Source organism: Calonectris borealis, chromosome 1, assembly GCF_964195595.1.
Source record: "Calonectris borealis chromosome 1, bCalBor7.hap1.2, whole genome shotgun sequence".
Classification (NCBI taxonomy): Eukaryota; Metazoa; Chordata; class Aves; order Procellariiformes; family Procellariidae; genus Calonectris; species Calonectris borealis.
Genome location: NC_134312.1, coordinates 208,735,899 through 208,757,180, shown reverse-complemented (window position 1 = coordinate 208,757,180; position 21,282 = coordinate 208,735,899). Strand labels below are relative to the sequence as shown.

The 21,282-nt window shown below is 45.5% G+C and overlaps 1 protein-coding gene across 1 annotated transcript in view; it reads left to right on the top strand.

Moving 5' to 3' along the window:
• HEPHL1 (hephaestin like 1) overlaps nt 1-19,490 on the top strand; it is a 36,566-nt gene extending 17,076 nt beyond the window's left edge. The window contains exons 9-20 of the mRNA XM_075140400.1: nt 1,430-1,641; nt 2,083-2,233; nt 3,428-3,640; nt 10,322-10,535; nt 12,171-12,310; nt 13,126-13,266; nt 15,888-15,994; nt 16,440-16,662; nt 17,402-17,541; nt 18,133-18,292; nt 19,128-19,208; nt 19,288-19,490. Of these exons, the coding sequence (XP_074996501.1) occupies nt 1,430-1,641; nt 2,083-2,233; nt 3,428-3,640; nt 10,322-10,535; nt 12,171-12,310; nt 13,126-13,266; nt 15,888-15,994; nt 16,440-16,662; nt 17,402-17,541; nt 18,133-18,292; nt 19,128-19,208; nt 19,288-19,490 (1,985 nt within the window). The remainder of the gene's footprint in view (nt 1-1,429; nt 1,642-2,082; nt 2,234-3,427; nt 3,641-10,321; nt 10,536-12,170; nt 12,311-13,125; nt 13,267-15,887; nt 15,995-16,439; nt 16,663-17,401; nt 17,542-18,132; nt 18,293-19,127; nt 19,209-19,287) is intronic.
• Nucleotides 19,491-21,282: the final 1,792 nt, after the last annotated feature.

Below are 21,282 nucleotides of genomic sequence, written 5' to 3'. Positions count from 1 at the left end.
TAAGCTTAAATGGCTCAAGTAAGGTGAGCTGAATCCCATCCATAGTGCCTACAGAGATAATATTGTGGTCTCTGAAAAAGTTTTTGCTGCATTTGCAGCACTGAAAAGAAAGGTAGGTTTCTTGTTGTCTAAATGGCTTTGTTTCCACTACAGCACATCAGAAAGAAACTCACGGGACATAATCCCTCTTTTGAGAACTGTGCTAAGAGAATTAGGTCAACATGTAAAACTTATAACATCATACAATAAAATAAATACAAAAGGCTTTATTAAATTCTGTTGTCTCTAGTTGCTGACCTTGCAACACAACAAATTTGCCAGCAGGCCCCAATGCATCACGAAACAACTGGCTTGAGTTCAGCCTTGAAGTTATCTGCACACATCCTAATGCCACAAATGTCTGATGTAGTTCCCTGATGGAAGTGCAGCTTCCCTCTGCTCGCAGTCCTGTCGTGCTTTCATTTAATGCTCCCCAGTAATAGCGCCCATCAATATTGCACGCTTTGGTTCATATGTAAAACCACTATTTTTACTCGTGTCTAAGTTTTCAAGAGGATTTTCTTGGAGTATTAGAGAGGAGTATTAGATCAATGCAGTCTGCTGCTGCCAGACACATCTGACTGTGCTGACAAAATCCAGTCAATGGGTACCTAACTGTTAAACAAAATTTCTGATTTGATCTTCCTCATGGCAAAGACCAGAAAGGTTGCTTAGCACTTCTTTTCTACAAAGGGTGCAGGGCTGACCCCTTTTCCCAACTTTCCTTTCAATTCCCTTTTGTAAGTCCTCTCTAAGTGGATACCAACACTCTTTTACAGTGGCTAAATTACATGAGTGGTGCTACATCCACCAAATCCTTTAAAAGTAGCTTCCAAAAAAAGTAATAGCAACCGCCCTCTGGAGACTCTGACAGAGGTTCCTGTGCATTGCTATAAAATCAAAAAGAAACAATTACCAGGATCAGATTTATTTTGAATTTCTAAAGAGCCACGGCTGCAGCTCCTCTTGCTGATGTAATTGCTTTGTTGGTGCTTAATGAAAAGCCGGAGTCTGTGTTCATGCCGCAGATGAATCTCAACGACGGGGCGGGTAGGCTACAAACGTTAGAGGAAGCCATTTAAGCACAAGGATGAGCTCTGCATGTCTTGTCTGATTGAATCCAGATAATCCAGATAGCGTCGGAAGGTGTCTGGGTGAAGCAGCTAAACTTGTTCTACAGGGAACGGGCTTGGTTGTCCCCATGGCACAGGACTCTGGTGAGATGTTCCCGTGGCATAAGTGCCCAGACTACGGGATGGTGCTCGAGCTGTGGGTGCAAGGGGAGCTCGTCCACAGAAATCAGCAGCTATGTCTGACTCCCACTAACACTTGTATTCAGGAAGACGAAACCTTCCTGTAACCTTGGTGCTTCTCAATTTTCTCTCTGCAGGCTATCTGAAGCCAGGAGCCCACGTTAAGCCAGGTGAAACCTTCACATACAAATGGAGGGTGCCTGAAAATGGAGGTCCAACAGAGAGTGACCCCCCATGCCTGACCTATCTGTACTACTCAGCCACTGATGCCGTCAAGGACACCAACTCGGGCCTCGTGGGGCCTTTGCTGGTCTGTCGGAAGAACACGCTGAATCCCGACGGGACGCAGGTGCCCAACATGGACATCTGGTTGTCCCTAAAAGCAGAGTGGTGCACTGGGGGGGTTCCCATATGGGCCAATTTGCCCAGTTCCCAGCTCAGTTTTAAGAGATTAAATGAATGTCATTCCTCAAAGTAAAAGCTGACCTAAGGGGATGGTTAGGAAGATAAAACTGTCATTCCCCAGTATTCTGGCTTGTCCCTAGGTTTTCCATCTTTTCCATGCACTTATTAGCAATGAATGCATCTTTCCACCCTAAGTAAGTAATGGACACTTTATTTATCCTTCTGGCTGATGGAAGAGTGCCAATCCCTGTCTCTGCAAAGACATAGTAAGAAGGCAGCTGCAATTTGGGGGGGAAAGAAAGCTTTGTTAAAAAAAAAAATCATTTTTACTTGGGTAATTCTGCACAGACTTTTTTTAATGTCTTGGCTTCCTTCTTGGCTACAGAAAGGAATAGACAGAGAATTTTACCTCCTCTTTTCAATCTTTGATGAGAATGACAGCTGGTATCTGAACAAGAATATCGAAGCATTTACTGGAGACCCTTCAAAAGTAGATGAAAATGATCCAGATTTCAAGGAATCCAACAAAATGCATGGTATGAAATATCTAATATCTGTTAATGATACCTTTTCTTCAATCACATTAGAAAGATGAGTTGGCAGATTTTATCATCATTCATAGCCAGCTGCAGTGCACTGGAGGATGGGGTGGAAAGCTGCCAGTCAGCTTTTGGCCAGCTCCTGATGCCCTTAGAGTGCCTGTTGAAACCCCAGTCACATTAGCAATGAATGCATCCACCTACCAACTCCACCTGGAGAAAGGGAACAGAGTGTAGCTTTTAGATACAACACTTGGGTCTATAAAAAGGCATAATGCCAGAGTCAGGCACCAACTGCAGAAGAAGCCAATGTTCACTGGTGATTTAAATTTCACTGCTGGCCTTGGCGCTGACTCAGACAATGAAGGTCCACCTGCTCTGCTCTGCCAGCTCCCACCTGGGCAGTGACCACCTCTGGAAGAGGAGAGGCAAAGACCAGGGGAATGGCCAATAACATTTTAAAACATCACTTCTGGATGTAAGTATCTGACTTCAGCATGGACCTCCTCCAAGTTATTCCTGACACGGCAGACTTGAGCAAATCACATAACCTCTCTTTGCTTTAGTTTTCTGAAGAGGACTGAGAATATATCTTGTTAGAGAACCTTGGGGCTTTCTGGACCCATCTATTTTATTCTTCCGTTATGAGGTGGTATCTCATACTAAAGTTTTGTTCTGCCATAATATCTTTCATCCAGTGATCACAGAAAGCATTTGAGGATCTTGTGAAAGAGAGAGACATTTTGGAAGTAAAAGTGGAAATCAAAGGTCAAAATCACATAAAAAGGCTCCATCAGAACTGAATTTATAACTCGGACTCTTTGTGGCCCACTCCATGGCCTTAATGATCTAGTTATACATTCTCCAGGATGAAAGGAGGTACCTAATTTATACACTTAACTGGTGTCTGCGAGGCATCCTGAAAAGCTCGGAGGAGACGTGCTACATCACTGCAAAGGGCTATTACAAGATTTTACAGGCTAAAAAAATAAAGGCAGAAGCCCAGAGTTTATAGAAGTAGCATTTAGATATTAATTTGGTGTCATCCAGTGCTACTTTTGCTTCACAAAATGCCCCTTTAATTAATGCCATGACTTGCTGAGTTGCGAGTCTCTTGCCAGCAAGGTGGTAGGAGGCTCTGTGATGACTTTCCATCGACCTGCTGCCAACCAGGCTTTCTTTCTCCTCCAGCTGTCAACGGCTACTTGTTTGGTAATCTGCCAGGCTTGGCCATGTGCAAGGATGACAAGGTCTCCTGGCACCTCATTGGGCTGGGCAGTCACTACGACATGCACGGGGTTCATTTTCAAGGAAACACCGTTGACCTGAGAGGGACGACGAGGGACGGGCTGGCCTTGTTTCCTCATTTATCAGGGACAGCGCTGATGCAGCCAGACCGCGTGGGTATGTACATGAATTTATCTTGGTGATGTGGCACGTGCAGAAATCAGGCAGCCAAAATAACAGTCGGTGAGATGCTCTGCTCTGCACGAGGGAGCCTGAATGCGTGGAGACTCTAGGGACCTGGCATAGCTGAGAATTCAGGCTGGGCTACTTTTCTGGGAAGGTGCTATAAATCAAATATGTATATGCACCAAAGAGCAGAGGCTTTGATGACCTTGGGATAGGCAGAGCAGCAGGGAGAGAGATAGCTAATGGGATGCTCACAGAATTTCCATAACTCTCAAAACAAGCCTTTTTAGCAAAGATAAAATTCACAACTATGTAGATAGTCAGTATCATTTAAGGTATTTTAGCACTTCAGTAATAGTTTTTTCAATAATAGTTAGTCTTTAGGAGTTTCTTCAGAAGCTTATACATTAAAGATACTTTCAATTCTCCTGTATAATCCAGTGATACATTCTTCAGACTCAGAGGGGGTGAATTGTTGGAGACACCAGATAAGTCATTCTTCATGACAGACTGCAGCATTACTTTTCTTTACATTGGTGCAACTCTGTTTAAATCAACAGAGTCATCAGAGTTGGTCAAAGCAAGGTCATCCTTGGCCGGAGCCCCTGATAGAAATATCTGTTGGCCCTGTGTATATTCCAGGTTAGACCTCTGGCGCTGGTGTCTATAAGACAGCAGATTCTTTTCTTATGCATATCCCATACATTTCCACTATCTGTCATGAAACTGCACTGCAGGACTCACACTAAACAATATATTCTAGGAGATTATTAATTTTTGCCAGCTAACCTTCTACCAGCAATAAGGGAAATTGAATGAATTATCAGATCTTTACAATCACCAACGCACGTGATTTTCTTTAACTGCATGTTATTTTACCTTTTTCATCACTTTTGCCTTAGAAGCACAAGGAACGGACTGAGATCCAGTCTGGACAGACCTATGCTTCTAATTTTGGTTCCATCACTGACTCACGTATAAAACAGCTGTGAAAATGCTTTCCTCCTTCAGAAGAGTGCTAGCAGGTGGAGCTACGCAGGACTACATTGTGGTCAGCTTCTGCTTGAGTAAATGGGAAGGAGAGCACAAACGTTAAAATCTGCCCACAGACATGCCAGAACATGCTTCCACTGTCACTGCAGCCTTTGACCATCAGCGATAAAAAAAAAATGGCCTATGGTGGTTTGTCCTTTCATGGAGGGAGAGCAAAGGGTCAGAAAGTTGCAGTTTAACGCAATCATTTTTATACCATATAGGTGCATATAAACAAATGGTTGTAAGCAGCATCCTCCTGTTTGTTAGAGGCATTTTTGTATAACGGGTCTGTAACTGTATTGCAAAGTCTCTAAGAGGCCTCCATTAGCCTGATTACACCGGACAACTGCAGGGGCTCAGTGGACAGTCTCACGCACCCAAGGCTGGCACAGAGGTTCTGTGCTCAGGGACAAGGAAACAGCGTCTCTGAAACACACACCCTGTTTCTCTATGCCTGTATTGGTATTTGCAATGCGCACTCCTCCCACGTCTTCTTGTGCTCCCCGTGGGCACGTCTGAAGCATGGGCAGCACCGCTGAAGGTTTACTGGCAAGCTTGTTCCTGCTGCCAGACATCTAATCAATTGCTTTTCAGAGCTTCCTTGGCTAAGCTAATCTAACTTAAATAGTCAGAAGTAATTTAGGGAGATTTTTGAGCAAAGATGGAGCAGGCTAGTGTTTCCTACGGAGCAAAAAGTTACTTGCTGACTTAGGGTTCTCCATTTGTGTCTGCATTCACATTTCGCTTTTAGTTGAAGAGCCTGTTGTAATGTAGGAGTTACAGACCTCAACCCTGCAGTGTCTTATGTGCACGTTTACTCTTGAGTGTGTGAATGGCAGCCTGAATCCCCATCCTCTTATGTCTTGGAACCATAGAGCACGTGGTGACTACAGGAGATGATTGGTGCACATCCATTTTATCAACTAGTTTCTCCTTCAGTCCCCTTAATTTGCCAAAGCCAGTGGGCTCTGAGGTGAGCAGCTCTGGTGCCGGCAGGATGGGCAGCGGCGCGCTCCAGCGCGGTGCACAGGGGGGTTCCCGAACCGGGGGAACCTCAGGGGAGCCGAGGGAGCTGCCAGGAGCCCGCAGCTCGCAACAGAGCGGCTGATGAGACCTGGGCAGGGCCAGGAGCAATGGCGGCCAACACCCCCCCTACCCCACATGTATAAAAGAAGCCCCTGGGGAGCGCTAGCGACCGGGAGCGCTGCCAACGGGGTGGGCAAACAGGGCGAGGCGCGGCGGCCAGGGCGCGGCGCGGCAGTTTGCCCGGCAGTTGGTGCAGGAAGGGCGCTGAAGCTCTGCCGGCTCGACCAGGGAGCAATGGCATCCACCCGGCAGACAGCCATGGCCTCTCTAAGCTCTGCACCCACCAGGATGGACGCAGCTTCCCAGACGGAGCTCTGGCGGGAGCAGCTGCTGCCCAGGGCCCAGGCTGCGGCTGTGCCCGGCCCTTAGGTCAGTACCGGCCGGCAGCAGCCGGCACACCCTGGGAGCTGCGCCCTGGGAGAGGAACTCCTCCGCTGGGCGACAGAGCTCCGGGAGGAGGTGAGCAGGTTGAGGAGTATCGGGGAGAGCGAGAGAGAGATGGACGGCTGGAATGGCACCCTGCCTTCCCTGAGACAGGCCCCACAGGCAGGCAGGACGCGTGACACGGAGGATTCCCTATCCCCTCTCCACCTGGCTGAACACAGGGACTTAAGGGACAGGGTCAATGGCGACAAGTTCCTGCCCGGCACAGCAGGCGCCTCTCCTCTGTGACCACCCCACCTCCCCAGGTGCCCTTGTGTAACAGGTACAAGGCTCTGCAAGTGGAACCCCACAATAACGAGGACGACGGTTCATCTAGCTTAGGGTTAAGGTTAATTGGGCCTACGCCCTGCATCAAAACTGCTTCCATAAAGAAAAAAAGGATGGGTCATTGTCATAGGAGACTCCCTTCTGAAGGGAACAGAAGGCCCAATGTGCAGACCGGACCCACTTCTGAGGGAAGTCTGCTGCCTCCCTGGGGCCCGGGTTAAAGATGTGAGGAGAAAACTTCCCACCCTGGTACGACCCTCAGATTATTACCCATTATTGATTTTGCAGGTTCATTAGGCAGCAATGAAGTTGCAACAAGAAGTCCGAGGGCAATCAAGAGAGACTGCAGGGCCTCAGGACGACTGGTTAAGGGATCATGAGCACAGCTAGTGTTCTCCTCTATCCTTCCAGTTGCAGGGGATGATGAGGGAAGAAACAGGAAGAACCAGCAGATCAATGACTGACTCCGAGCCTGGTGTCACTGGCAGAATTTGGGGTTTTTTGGTGATGGGTTGGTCTACACAACACCAGGCCTGCTGGCGACAGACGGGGTACACCTCTCTCAAAGGGGGAAAAGGATCTTTGCACAGGAGTTACCAGGGCTCATTGAAAGATCTTTAAACTAGATTTGAAGGGGGAAAGGGATAAAACCAGGCTCGCTAGAGATAAGCCTGAGGATGACACGCCAATGTTTGAGGGACGGTGTGATAGCAAGGCCCTTCGGACTGCCATCTCAGTGGAGGTAGGGGATGGAGATCCATGCAGCAGCAAAGATGCAAGGGTTATGGATGTTTTAGAACCCATGGAAGCACCTGAGACTGGTCATGTAGGAATTAGGGCTTCTCCCTGCAAAAAGGTACTGGGATAAATAGCCTAACTGAAGTGCATCTACACCAATGCACGCAGCATGGGCAACAAACAGGAGGAGCTGGAAGCCATTGTGCAGCAGGAAACTATGATATAGTTGTCATCACGGAAACATGGTGGGATGACTCACACAGCTGGAGTGCTGCAATGGATGACTATAAACTCTTCAGAAGGGATGGGCAAGGAAGGAGAGGCAGTGGGGTAGTCCTGTATGTAAGGGAGTGTTTTGATTGTCTAGAGCTTAATGAAGGTGATGATAGGGTTGAGTGTTTATGGGTAAGAATCAGAGAGAAGGCCCACAGGGCAGATATCCTGCTAGGAGTCTGTTATAGACTACCCAACCAGGATGAAGAGGCAGATGAAATATTCTATAAGCAGCTGGAAGAATTCTCACAATCGCTAGCCCTTGTTCTTGTGCGGGACTTCAACTTACCAGATGTCTGCTGGAAATATAATACGGCAGAGAGGAAACAGTCTAGGAGGTTCCTGAAGTGTGTGGAAGTTAACTTCTTGACACAGCTGGTGAGTGAGCCAACTAGGGAAGGCACCCGTTGGACCTGTTGTTCATGAACAGACTTGTGGGTGATGTGATGGTTGAAGGCTGTCTTGGGCATAGCGATCACAAAATTATAACGTTTTCGATTCTTGGAGAAGTAAGGAGGGGGGTCAGCAGAACTGCTACCATGGACTTCCAGAGGACAGACTTTGGCCTGTTTAGGAGACTGATTGACGGAGTCCCTTGGGAGGCAGTCCTGAAGGGCACAGGAGTCCAGGAAGGCTGGACTTTCTTCAAGAAAAGGAAATCCTAAAGGCGCAGGAGCAGGCTGTCCCCGTGTGCCAAAAGACGAGCCGGTGGGGAAGAAGACCGGCCTGGCTGAACAGAGAGCTTTGGCTGGAACTCAGCAAAAAAAGGAGAGTTTATGACCTTTGGAAGAAGGGAGCATTACAAGGGAGAAAATTAGAAGGGCCAAAACCCCACTAGGACTTAACCTGGCTACTGCCATAGAAGACAATAAAACATGTTTCTATAAATACATTAGCAACAAAAGGAGGGCTAAGGAGAATCTCCATCTTTTATTGAATGCGGGGGGGGAAACATAGTGACAAAGGATGAGGAAAAGGCTGAGGTACTTAATGCCTTCTTTGCCTCAGTCTTTAATAGTAAGACCAGTTGTTCTCCAGGAACCCAGCCCCCTGAGCTGGAAGACAGGGATGGGGAGCAGAATGAAGCCCCCACAATCCAAGGGGAAATGCTTAGTGACCTGCTACACCATCAGACACACGCAAGTCTATAGGGCCAGATGGGATCCACCCAACGGTACTGAGAGAGCTGGTGGAAGTGCTCACCAAGCCACTTTCCATCATTTACCAGCAGTCCTGGCTAACCGGGGAGGTCTCCGTTGACTGGAGGTTAGCAAATGTGACACCCATCTACAAGAAGGGGCAGAAGGAGCATCTGGGGAACTACAGGCCTGTCGGTCTGACCTTGGTGCCGGGGAAGGTTATGGAGCAGATCATCTTGAACGCCATCAAGTGCCACGTACAGGACAACCAGGTGATCAGGCCCAGTCAGCATGGGTTTATGAAAGGCAGGTCCTGCTTGACTAACCTCATCTCCTTCTATGACAAGGTGACCCGCTTAGTGGATGAGAGAAAGGCTGTGGATGTGGTCTACCTAGACTTTAGTAAAGCCTTTGACACTGTTTCCCACAGCATTGTCCTGGAGAAACTGGCTGCTCATGGCTTGGACGGGCGCACTCTTTGCTGGGTAAAACACTGGCTGGACGGCCAGGCCCAAAGAGTTGTGGTGAATGGAGTTAAATCCAGTTGGCGGCCGGTCACAAGTGGTGTTCCCCAGGGCTCAGTATTGAGGCCAGTTGTGCTTAGTGTCTTTATCAACGATCTGGAGGAGGGGATCGAGTGCTCCCTTAGTGAGTTTGCAGATGACACCAAGTTGGGTGGGAGTGTTGATCTGCTGGAGGGTAGGAAGGCTCTGCAGAGGGATCTGGACAGGCTGGATTGATGGGCCAAGGCCAACTGTATGAGCTTCAACAAGGCCAAGTGCCGGGTCCTGCGCTTGGGTCCCTGCAACCCCATGGAACGCTACAGGCTTGGGGAAGAGTGGCTGGAAAGCTGCCTGGAGGAAAAGGACCTGGGGGTGCTGATTGACAGCCGGCTGAACATGAGCTGGCAGTGTGCTCAGGTGGCCAAGAAGGCCAATGGCATCCTGGCCTGTATCAGAAATAGTGTGGCCAGCAGGAGCAGGGAGGTGATCGTGCCCCTGTACTCGGCACTGGTGAGGCCGCACCTCGAATACTGTGTTCAGTTTTGGACCCCTCATTACAAGAAGGACATGGAGGTGCTGGAGCGTGTCCAGAGGAGGGCAACGAAGCTGGTGAAGGGCCTGGAGCACAAGTCTGATGAGGAGCGGCTGAGGGAACTGGGGTTGTTTAGTCTGGAGAAGAGGAGGCTGAGGGGAGACCTCATCGTGCTCTACAACTACCTGAAAGGAGGTTGTAGTGAGGTGGGTGTTGGTCTCTTCTCCTAAGTAACAAGTTATAGGCCAAGAGGAAACAGCCTCAATTTGTGCCAGGGGAGGTTTAGATTGGATATTAGGAAAAATTTCTTCCCCAAAAGGGTTGTCAAGCATTGGAACAGGCTGCCCAGGGAAGTGGTTGAGTCACCATCCCTGGAAGTATTTAAAAGATGTGTAGATGTGGTGCTTAGGGACATGGTTTAGTGGTGGACTTGGCAGTGCTAGGTTAACGGTTGGACTTGATCCTAAAGTTCTTTTCCAGCGTAAATGATTCTATGATTCTATATAAGCATCCCTTCACTTGACTTTCCATGCAGCATCAGAGATTAGGTTTGTCTGAGGACAGATCAGAGATGTACAAGGCATAGGACCTAATTTGCTAAGCTGCTTTTTAAACTTTTTAAAATTGCCTAGATCTCATGTGCTTTTGTTTCCAGGCACATTCAAAGTGGTTTGCAGGACTTTTGATCACTTTGTTGGTGGGATGAAACATCTCTACGAGGTCAGCAGCTGCCGTAATACCACCCGAGCCCAGCAGCAGCACGGAGTCATGAGGCTCTACTACATCGCTGCGGAGGAGGTGGAGTGGGACTATGCCTCAAATAAGAGCTCGGCACCGAAGATTTACAATGTCAGCAGCAATGAGGAAAGGTACCCAAAGCAAAATACGCTTGTGGGCATGGGGCACACTCATAGTGGAGGGGAAACTTTGAAGCATCCTTTCATGAAGCCAGCCTTGTACTTTTTAGGAGGCACTCTTTGCTGAACAAAATAAGAGAAAACATATTTATAAAGTGACAACCTCTCAGACTAGACTAGTTCATAGGAAGCATTTTCAAATGTTTTTCTCTCAGAGCGTCTTGTAATGCTGTTGAACCCAAGAAGGCCTCCAAGTCCCTAAATCCATGTGTGTGTTCCAGCCCTGGCTCGACCCTACAGTGATGCCCCCCAGCCCCCTCCTCTCCTTTCCTCACTCTCCCCAGTCTCCCCATCCCAGTGCTCTGGTTTTCATACAGAAGAAACCCAGGTACCTGTCCCAGACGTGAGCCCCTGCAGGCAGTGCAGATGCATTAGGGAGGTGCTGAGCCTGCTTCACTGCAGTGCGGGAGCTCCTGGCTCCCTTGGAAAAGTCAGAACGCAGTAACCACTGCAAGTAAATCACGTCTACATGTGCTAAGGAATAAAAAGTGTGTGCAGAAGATACATGTTCCAGATCACATTGCAGAGGGAGGTCTCCAAGACCACTTTGGTGAAAACAAAAAGGAACAAGGAACATACTTCAAAAACAAAACTTAGAAAAGTGGCTGGGAAACTGCACCTTGTAAAGACAAAGAGTACAGTGGAGTCGGTAGAAAATATACCTGAAGAGTCACAGGGAATGAAACGTGTTTAAAGAAAATATTAACTCCAGTATTGTCAAAGACTGCTGTTGCACACGCAGTATATTACTACAGTAAGCAGTATTCCTGGGGCATTTTTTATTTTTATTTAGTACCTTGTGAGCCAACCTCGCAACTCCCCTGCCAGGGGCACCTTGGAGATGAGCTGCCAGGAGACAGAGCTGCTCTCAGAAGAGGGTGAACGCTCTCCTCCGCAGCTGGTGGCGGGTGTCCTCTGCTGGCGAGTCAGCCCACAAGAGCAGCAACAACAAGCTGTGGGTGACTGCACAAACCTGGAGGTTACCAAAAAGCATCCTCTGCCAGGTGCGGAAGGGAAAATATATTTCTCACTTTACCTTCATATTGGGAAAGCATCCAGCCCTGCGCAGTATACAGCAGCAGGAGGGCAGGGTAAAGCAGCCCCTCTTATCTCATATGATGGCATTTGCTTTTGCAGGGTTAGGCTTCAGTTATCATCTTCCTGTGGCTGACTAATAGCCAGGATAGTGAAAGCAGCCATTGTGATAAGAGGATTCAGGTTTGCGGGGACAGGCAGTATCTTTTATGGGAGCGGAGGATGCAGCGGGAGAGAGTGGCCAAACCCACTCTTAGCTTGAACTTCATCTCTGCTCTGACAGCTCTGGTGAAGGATTTGTGTTCCCAAAAGTTTGTGGTGAGTGCAACACATCCTCAGCTTTACCTGTTTGAAGAGGATGTACATTTAGTCAGGATTATCACTGCTGTTATTTGCTATTTAAAATCTCTTGCAGCATGCAGGGCTTCACATCAATCAGCACATTGGACCAAGCTGTGCATTCTTATCACATCTATGTGAATAACACAACAGTTACTAGCCTTTAGATATGTAAGGTTTAGTGCTTTTAATTTTTGCCTTTTTATTTTGCAGCTATGGGCATGTTTTCCTGAGCCAAGCGGAAGATCTGATTGGTTCAAAATACAAGAAGGTGGTTTACAGGGAGTACACAAACGGCAACTTCACGCAGCGCAAAGTGAGGACAGAGGAGGAGGAACATTTAGAAATCCTGGGCAAGTAGCTCTCATGGCTCACAGACTGAGCCTGATAAGTGAGAGGATTGCTTTCCAAAAACAAAGAGTTTTTCCAGCTTTGTTAACATGAAAAACAAAGAACACTGATGCCTATTCCAGGTTACCAGTGATTTTACACCCAATTTGTACAATTGCTGAGTGTAAAGATGCTTTCCAAATTAGAGAATTCATTCTCAAACATGAATAAGGAGTTTCCTAAGGAGTACTAACAGGGAGGATACCAAAATGGCAACTCCAGAATTTACCTTAACATCAGAGTATGTAATGTGGGGGAGACTCTTGTAGGCAATATTAAGGGGCTGGATTTGTATCTGAAATTGGGCAAGACAAAATTTTACGCATGTCATAAAATAACGATCAGCTCATGTTTTTTATGGGGTGAGAAGTGGGCAACAACTGGTCATGAAGTAGTCAACACATTTTAGGAATATTTTCCTTTTTTGCAGTACAAAAGTAAAAAAATAGTTAAAAAAAAAAGCTGTTACCAGCTTAAGAAATAAAATTTTGAAAGATATAAAACCATCCACAAGAGTTTTCCTTAAAAACAAGCTGTCCAAAGACCTGTCTCCAGAGTGAACAATTCTTCTAATTGACTGAAAAGAAAAAAGATTATTTAGATATATGGAGCTTTTAATCAGCTGACATAACAAACCGAATTTGATGGGTTTGCTGAACAAATAGAAAAGGCCGAGGGTTTTGAGAAAGACCTTGGCTCCTCTCGTAGGCCACCTATTGGAAGTTTGTTAAATTCAGAAAAGCAGCATTAATCACCGGCGTCTTCTGTTTTCATTTAGGGCCATTACTCCATGCCGAGATTGGTGACTCTGTACTGATCGTATTTAAGAACAAAGCCAACAGGCCTTATTCGATAAGCGCACATGGTATAGAAGAAGTGGGTTGTGAAGAACAACCCGAGACACCAATTACCCTCCCCGGTAAGGCTCGCTCTTTTTTTTTTTTTTTTGAGCTACAAAGTCTCTATATAAAAGCATTTAAATGCTAATCCCTCTTTCAAGCTTACGCATACTTGTATGTTCTTCCAGGCATAATATGCTCAATGTTTATTCAGATATGATTCTGTGTTGTTATACATGTAGGTTCTTGATCAAGTGAGCATGTTCGGGCAGGGAATGAACCTTTGTTCCTATCAGGGGTAGAAAGAGGAATGTAATATCACTGGACAACCTCCAAAAAAAGCAGAAGCAGGCCCATAATTATGGAAAGAGAAGTGTAAGCCAGCACTGCATTTGCTCCAGACTGACCCTCTTACAACATTTTAAAAACTGAGAAAATCATTGGTAGAGTTGGCATGTTAACTCTGCCTCTCTCTTAATCTACACAGAATTGGCATTTGCATTCAGAGCTGATGCGTAACATGCAAAATGTCACTGTCACATGATTTAAAAGTCTTTGAAGAAGTGTACTAAATATGCCTCAGTTTCTAGTGAGGATAATAGTGGAAAATAGTTCTCACAGCACTGAGATTTTTCATGTAGAAAAACACCTGTTAAAATTTTTGTACTTCAATTTTTATCTTGGGTTTATATTTTAGTAGGAAGCCAAACTCAAATGTAGGCATTATGGTCAATCCAAAATGTACTTACCTTTTATGTTCATCACCCATGCAATTTTTTTCACGGTATTTGTGAGCTTCAGCATGAAACTAAATGAAAAGAAATTTTGATGTACTAAACCTCTCTGGAAGCTGAAATCTCTTTCCTGTAGGTAGCTGCATCGATACAGTACAATCACACATAAATTCATGTGGCCAAATGTGAGCCAGCATCTGCCTTGCTGGAGTTTGATGAATGAATACCTGCGGTTAATATATGAGAAAAAAAAAAAAAGGAGCTGATTTATATGATTCCCTTGTTTTGTTATTTGCACCATGATGTTGTCGATGCTGTTTTGTTGACCGTCGAGGTGTAACACTGGGAACACTACTGTCATGTCTCCTGTGCCCACATGGGAGCAGGCTTGGGATGAGTTAGATGAGGGAAGGTGTCTGCGTTTGACAGTAAGCCAAAGGAAAGGACTCTTCAGCAAGATCTAAGGCCACACTTTTCCTTAGGAGTTTGGAAGCAGTATGGAAAACAAGTCCCTCAAACCAAGAATAATTCCTGGGTACTTCAGTCCCCACCATCATCTTGAAATCCTTGTTGTCTGTCTTCCCAGGCCAGGCTGGACTGCTCACCCCAAGCTCCCCAGAGCCCATCTAGTTCTACTAAATCCTGAACCAGTCATCAATCATAAACCAGATTTATGTCCTGCTAAATTGTACTCCCCAGAGCACTGCCAGCTCCTAAAGAGACTGTGGGTGGCATGGTAAAGAGATGCAGAGAGCAGATCCATAGCGGCCTAAGCCAAAACAGCTTTCAGCTGCCACAGCTTTGTCCTCTCCCTGTCCATTCCTCCATTTACCCAGCAGGAAAAAGGGAGAAAACATCCATTTTCCTCTTGTTTATAGTCTTCTCAGGGGTTATGCTTCATTTGCACTTCGAAGATAGGTCTTGGATGTCATCTGAAGTGTCTCAGGTTTTAAGCAGAGTGGAGATTTTTTCCATCTACAGCCTTCAAATGTCCTGAAGTGAGGAGTAAAAAGCAAGGAAGTGGTGAAGGACCATGGCCAGGCTCTGTTCTCACATTACGCCCTCTAAAAAGGGGTGATGATATGTAGGTTAGATACAGGTGGATGCCAAACTCTTCCCTGGTGTATGTCTTCATGGCATGAATACCTCTGAGGCTAAGGGGTTTCTTGTTCATGTTTTCTGTCCTATTAGTGTAGTGTTGTGTCTTGAAAGCCTTTCTGATCTCTGCTGAAGTGCGTAAACCCACACTGTAATGAACAGAAGGTGCTTGTCCTGTAAGATTAAATGATATTGCAGCATTTACGTGAGACTCATCTCATGATATTGGAGAGTCACAATTTCTTTTTTTGTAGTTATTGCCGTACAATAAAACCCAGCTGTTGGGTTGTGGCTGTACTAAGACCATGGCCAAGAGTTTTGTGATTTCTTTGTTTTCCCCTGACTTGTAGCGTGTCCCCAAGCTGTTCTTGGCTTTTGTCACCCTGGAAGACTTTTGGCCCAGAGCTGATACATGGCTGCAGCACCGTCTGCAAAATCCCAGGGGCAACTGCCACATCTCTGTGCCCTTTTCAACTGAGAAACTCCAGCAGATATTTTCTGGAGCTTGGCTCCTGACACCTTCAGCTGACCTTAAGCATTGTCATCCAAGATCATTGATCTGCTACAAGTTTTGCCCACAGAGAAAGATGAAAAGTCCTGTCTCCAAACTTCCCTCTGGGGGATGCCACTGTTGCCAGCATCATTTGCAGACCTCCTTTTCTGGGGGCTATCTGCCTTCATTTACACCACTGGAACCTCACTGACCTCCTGCAAGGCAGAAGCATGGCCACATCCCATTGCTGCATGCTTTCACAGATAGTTTTGATACAGATCATTTTTTGATGAGGAGGGTAGCAGATCTCAGTTACATACTATTCAAAGCCTCTAATACCCAGCTGCTCTTGGTAAAATTGTTCTCTCTGTTTCAGGGGAAATAAACACCTACAGGTGGAACGTCCCAGAACGATCTGGCCCTGGTAAAACAGATCCAAACTGTATCACTTGGGTTTATTATTCAACAGTGAATTTTGTAAAGGTAACCAAGAAATGGTCATTAAATATTCCATTGCTCTGGATAAAGCATCCTGCCTTGCGTAATGTTTCTGAAAGGATCCTGCTTCTCATTTATGCAAGGACCACAGGCTAGAGGAACGACTTACAGAGCTAGATGCTTTGTCGTCTTTGATAACAGTTGCACATGCCTGGGTAATTTAATCTACTGAAATCCCCAGGGACACACCATGGTAATGTGATTCCCTCCTTAAAGAAGAGTTGAAGGGATTTTGGGTGAAGGCAAAACATTGCTTTGGTACATTAACATAGGGACATGCAGAGAAAGATATCTCTAATCAGAGTCATGATTTGTTCTCATCTGATAGGAAAATGGAATTTCATCTTTATTTAATCTGTAGTTAATCTGTATCTATTTCATAACTGACTAAACTAGAAAATTTGTAATGCATGTATTTATTTTATTTCAGGACACATACAGCGGTCTGATTGGGCCTCTTGTAGTTTGCAGAAAAGGAATTCTAGATGAAAGAGGTCTAAGGAAAGACATTGATCGTGAATTTACCCTTCTGTTTATGGTGTTCGATGAAAATGAATCCTGGTATTTGAAAGAAAATATTGAAACATACCTTCATAAGAATCCTGATGATTTTAATTCCACTGAGAACTTTGTAGAAGGCAACAGCATGCATGGTATGTAGGACTCGGTGGGAGCAGCCAAGAGGACAGAGGTTTATTTTTCACAGCCCTTTTAGGAAGACATTGGACTTGGCCTGCAATTACCCAACCATGTGACAACTTCATAAGCTGCAACTCTGGAAACAAAAAGATTTCATGAGGCCCAGTCAACATATTTTTCTAACAAGATAGTTTAACCTTATACTCATGGGAAGAGGCTGCCCTGCCAGACTTCCCTTGTCATTTGGGAGCTGCGTTCCTTGCGGGCTTGTTTGGTAGGAGTGTAAGGATGACATTTTAAAATCATGGCTGTAGTAGCAGCCAGCCCAGGAGCCAGGCAGAACAGAGTGGACGGGGGCAGGAACAGCCCTGACAAAACAAACTTCTCTTTCTATAGATGATACCTATTTTAGGCAACAACTTTATTCCCTCTTTTTCCATGTAGCTTCTCAGCATAAATCCTGTTTGTTCAGGTTTTCAACCAGTAAAAAACATACCTGATGCTTTTCAAGACAGGAAAATGGTTGCTGCTGTGCAGTTAGATGATTTGGAAACTGAAACAAAAATGTGACTGTCTCCCTGCAATGGCAGAGGTCATTATGGAGGGCCCTTGCCCAAGCCACACGTGCCTGTCCCCTCTCTGCCGGGCACCTGGTCTCTCTGGAGAGAAAGTGCAAAAGGTGCCTAAAGTGGAGGTTATCAACACCCATATCGTGGCCAGTTATTAATCAGTCCTATTTTGTCATTCTTCCAGCAATCAATGGGAAGATTTATAACAGTCTTCTGGGTCTAACGATGAATGAAGGTGATAGGACAAACTGGTATTTGATAGGAATGGGCAATGAAGTGGATATACATACAGTTCACTTCCATGCACAGACCTTCATCTTTAAGGTTGGTAAAATTAATCAAAGGAAAACCTTTATACTGTGATGGGAAATTTCTTCAAAAAAGTCCAGGTTCTAGCCTGGTTTTGCAGCTTGGGCACGGAGCCCTGGGCTGATGCTGCGGTCAGTGGGAGTTTTGCATGTGAAGGAAATACAGAATGAATGAGATCCTTGCAAAGCTTCTACCACTCTGAACCTGTTATGAAACATGAATAAATGTCGCTATTAGAGGAAATGATTAGGTGGGTAAAAATCTATACTTACACATAGGTATAAGGGAATATACAGGGAGGAAATCAGAGTTATGCTTGCTTACACTATGGTTTTACGTTGTGATAGCTTGACACTGGCAGGACTATCTCAAAAATCTGTCTTTCAAAGAAACGCCCATGCTCAATCAGCACTTGAAGTCCTCAGGAGGGGTGTCCTGTTGTTAATTAATTAATTGATTAAATGAGGGGTGTCCACAGACCTCAGTTTCCCTGGATGAGGCATACTAGAAACATAACAAGAAGCATTTGATCTGCCTTGAGGAGCTGAAAGTCTAAATGGAATATTGAGGAAAGACTCTTACGATGCTGGTTTTGTCTTGCCACAGACAGATAAGGACCACAGAGGAGACGTATATGACCTTTTTCCTGGGACTTTCCAGACAGTTGAACTCGTAGCAGAAAACCCTGGAACGTGGCTTCTGCACTGCCACGTAGCCGATCACATCCACGCTGGCATGGAGACGACCTACACCATCAATAAATCAGGTGCAGTATCAGAAACATGTCCTAGGACTTGGAGGTGGTATTGCAGCAGATCGGGTGGAAGGCAGGGAGGAAAAGAAGAGAGGTAATGTCAGCGTTAATGTCTCCACATCACATAATTTCACTAAACATCTGGACCCAGCTTCTCCTGCCTGAGTCCCCGCTGTGCTTGCTACACTCTGCAGGGACTGCAACAGCACCAGCAGGCACACCTTGTACCTGTAACCCTGTAACAGCAGGATGACAAATGTAATGCCAAACATAGCCAAAATACTCGTCCTTGGACAAGGTGAATTTATTTTATACTACATATTTGCTCGGGCTGTGAAACTTCAATGAACAAGCAAATACAGAGCTGAATCATAGAATCATAGAATGGTTTGAGTTGGAAGGGACCTTTAAAGATCATTTAGTCCAACCCCCCTGCCGTGAGCAGGGACACCTTCCACTAGATCAAGTTGCTCAAAGCCCCGTCCAACCTGGCCTTGAACACTTCCAATGGTGGGGCATTAACAACTGCTCTAGACAACCCGTGTCAGCATCTCACCACGCTCATAATAAAAAATTTCTTCCTTATGTCCAATCTAAATCTACCCTTTTTCAGTTCAAAACTGTTATCCCTCGTCCTATCACTACAGTAAGTAGTGAAGTAACAAAGATGCCTACAGAGAAGGGGGAACATTGCCCATGGAGCTGCCCAGAGCAATAGCTGTGCTGATCTAATCATGATTTCTGTTCAGATCAACAAGGTAGAAGGAATTAAATAAAATCAAGGCTACTTTTCCAGAAGACAAAAAGGTATTTTCAGCTTAACTATGGTTTCTCTCTCTCCTCACAGAGTGGGAAGCTCCTTCAGAAGGAGGACTCACAACTGGAGCATACGATACAACTACTGCAAACAATAGGACCACTGCAAAGGGTAAGGATTTCTTAAAATGTCATTTAAAACTCTTCAGATTAATGCATAGATTTCTCATTAACTACTTCTCTTTTAACAGATTATGACAGCAAAGGGGGCAATTTTTTTGGCAAAACTTTGAGTCCTGGAGAAGCCAGCCTGATACTCGCAGCCTTTTTTTTCATTGGACTTGTTCTGCTGTCAACAGTATTAACCTTCTTCTGCCTCGTCACCCGCCAAGGAAGCAGGATCCATTACATGGCTCTGCATGACAAAAGTGCACTTCTAACAGAGTCCCTGTAAATCCCCACTTTTAGCATCATTCACAGAGCTGCACTGGATTTCATGACATGCTGCTAATAAAACTGGAGCAAGACATATGCTGAGAGTCCTATCCCGTAGCCAGCGCTCACAAGAGTGAACATGAGCTGTAGGGTTCAGCTCCGAGAGCCACGTACCACCCGTCACCGTTTCCGCTCCTCCGGAGTTCAGCTGAACTTTGCCCAAGATCAAATTTGGCAGACGAGCAGAGCAGCACACCTCTCGGCATCCACACCGGCTGCAAAGGATTTATCCACAGGAGTAAGGAGCGGACAGCATGGCATCCATGCACTCTGTGCAGAAACATGGGGTTCACGCTAGGGAATAAATACCGCCAGGGACTATTTTAAGCGTGCTGGCTTCTGAAGGAGCAGGTGTCAATGTGGAAGTCGCTGTGGTTTCCCAAAGTCTGGCTCAATGAATTCACCGACATTTAAGCGATTCTCCTTTTTTTGCCCTGTTAAATGAGGAAACTGTGCACTGGGGACAGATTTTTAAAGGCATTTAGGGACCTACCAATATATTTTAGCACCTGATGGAGTTCAGCTGTGCCCCTGCTGTTACTTTCTAATAGTTTTTGTTAATCCCTTTAAAAATCTAGCCCTGAGCAACCTCCGAGAAAGTTAGTTTACTTTGTAATTGCTGCTCGTTGTGGTCCTGATTCTGTACCTCTTCTTTGCACCAATTAGCGCCTCACTCCCTAATTGTAACGAAACCATCAGGAGGCTGATCCCCGCGCTCTGTGAGGAAGACAGGCAGAATCAGGTCATGTTTAGTGATACTTGAATGTTTATAGCTCATTTTTAATTAGATAGTGCTCATTCTTGCCTGCTCACATCAGCTACAGCTCTTGCAGAGGAACGCCAGAACAAACACACCCGTGAAGCTGTTTATCCAAATTTGATTTTGAATGTAAATTCAAGTTGCTGGTTGTTTTTTTTTTTTATTTTATTTTTTTCCAGTTCTGTATTTTGAAGTATGTTCAAATCTAGGGAACTTTACTGCCCATCACTCTTATTGTAGGTTAATGGTGTCCTGGATTGATGTCCAGTTAACCAATATGTTGAAGTTTCTTGGATGTTTCTCAGTTATTTCTTGATTCCTTGTTTTCCCCAGTCATTTTAGAGCACACACGTGAGGTAGAACTGCAGGACTGAGCCCAAACAGGTGTTACACTATAGCAATAAGTATTTCCAGACTCCTTCTCTAAATCTTCCCTTTGAGCTGACAAAAACAGATGCTCTAAGCCTTTCATCTTTCTGTTTTGTAAACATTAAAATTGAGGTCTCCTGTTCTGTGCAAAACCCCTGTCTGTCTGTGCAGAACATTTGCTCTCTCTATACATACAAAATTAAAGCCTTTCACCTAAATATACACTGTTAATAAAGGAAATGATTTAGTACTTTCCTTTTAGAGTAGCTAATGCATCTGACTTTCTAGAAACAGAATCATAAATATCTTTTGACCATAGAAACTAGCCAGCCAAAGTGATGACAATGATAATAAAAATCTGTTTATTTGTATGAACCGTCTGGCACAGTTCATTTCATCTGACACGCTTCTCAGCTGGATGGCGGCTGTGAAACAAGAACAAAAGCTCCAAAGGTCCTCAGGGCCTCAGGACGTCACCGCTGCTTGCCCAGGTGACACAGCCCGCCAGAGAGAGCGTGAAACATCACAGAAAGTGTAAAGCATTGCATTTAACATTGCCTGCCTGGCACAGGCAGCCCCGTGGCCAGCCGTGCCCCGACACCTGTGTTGAAGGACAGCATTT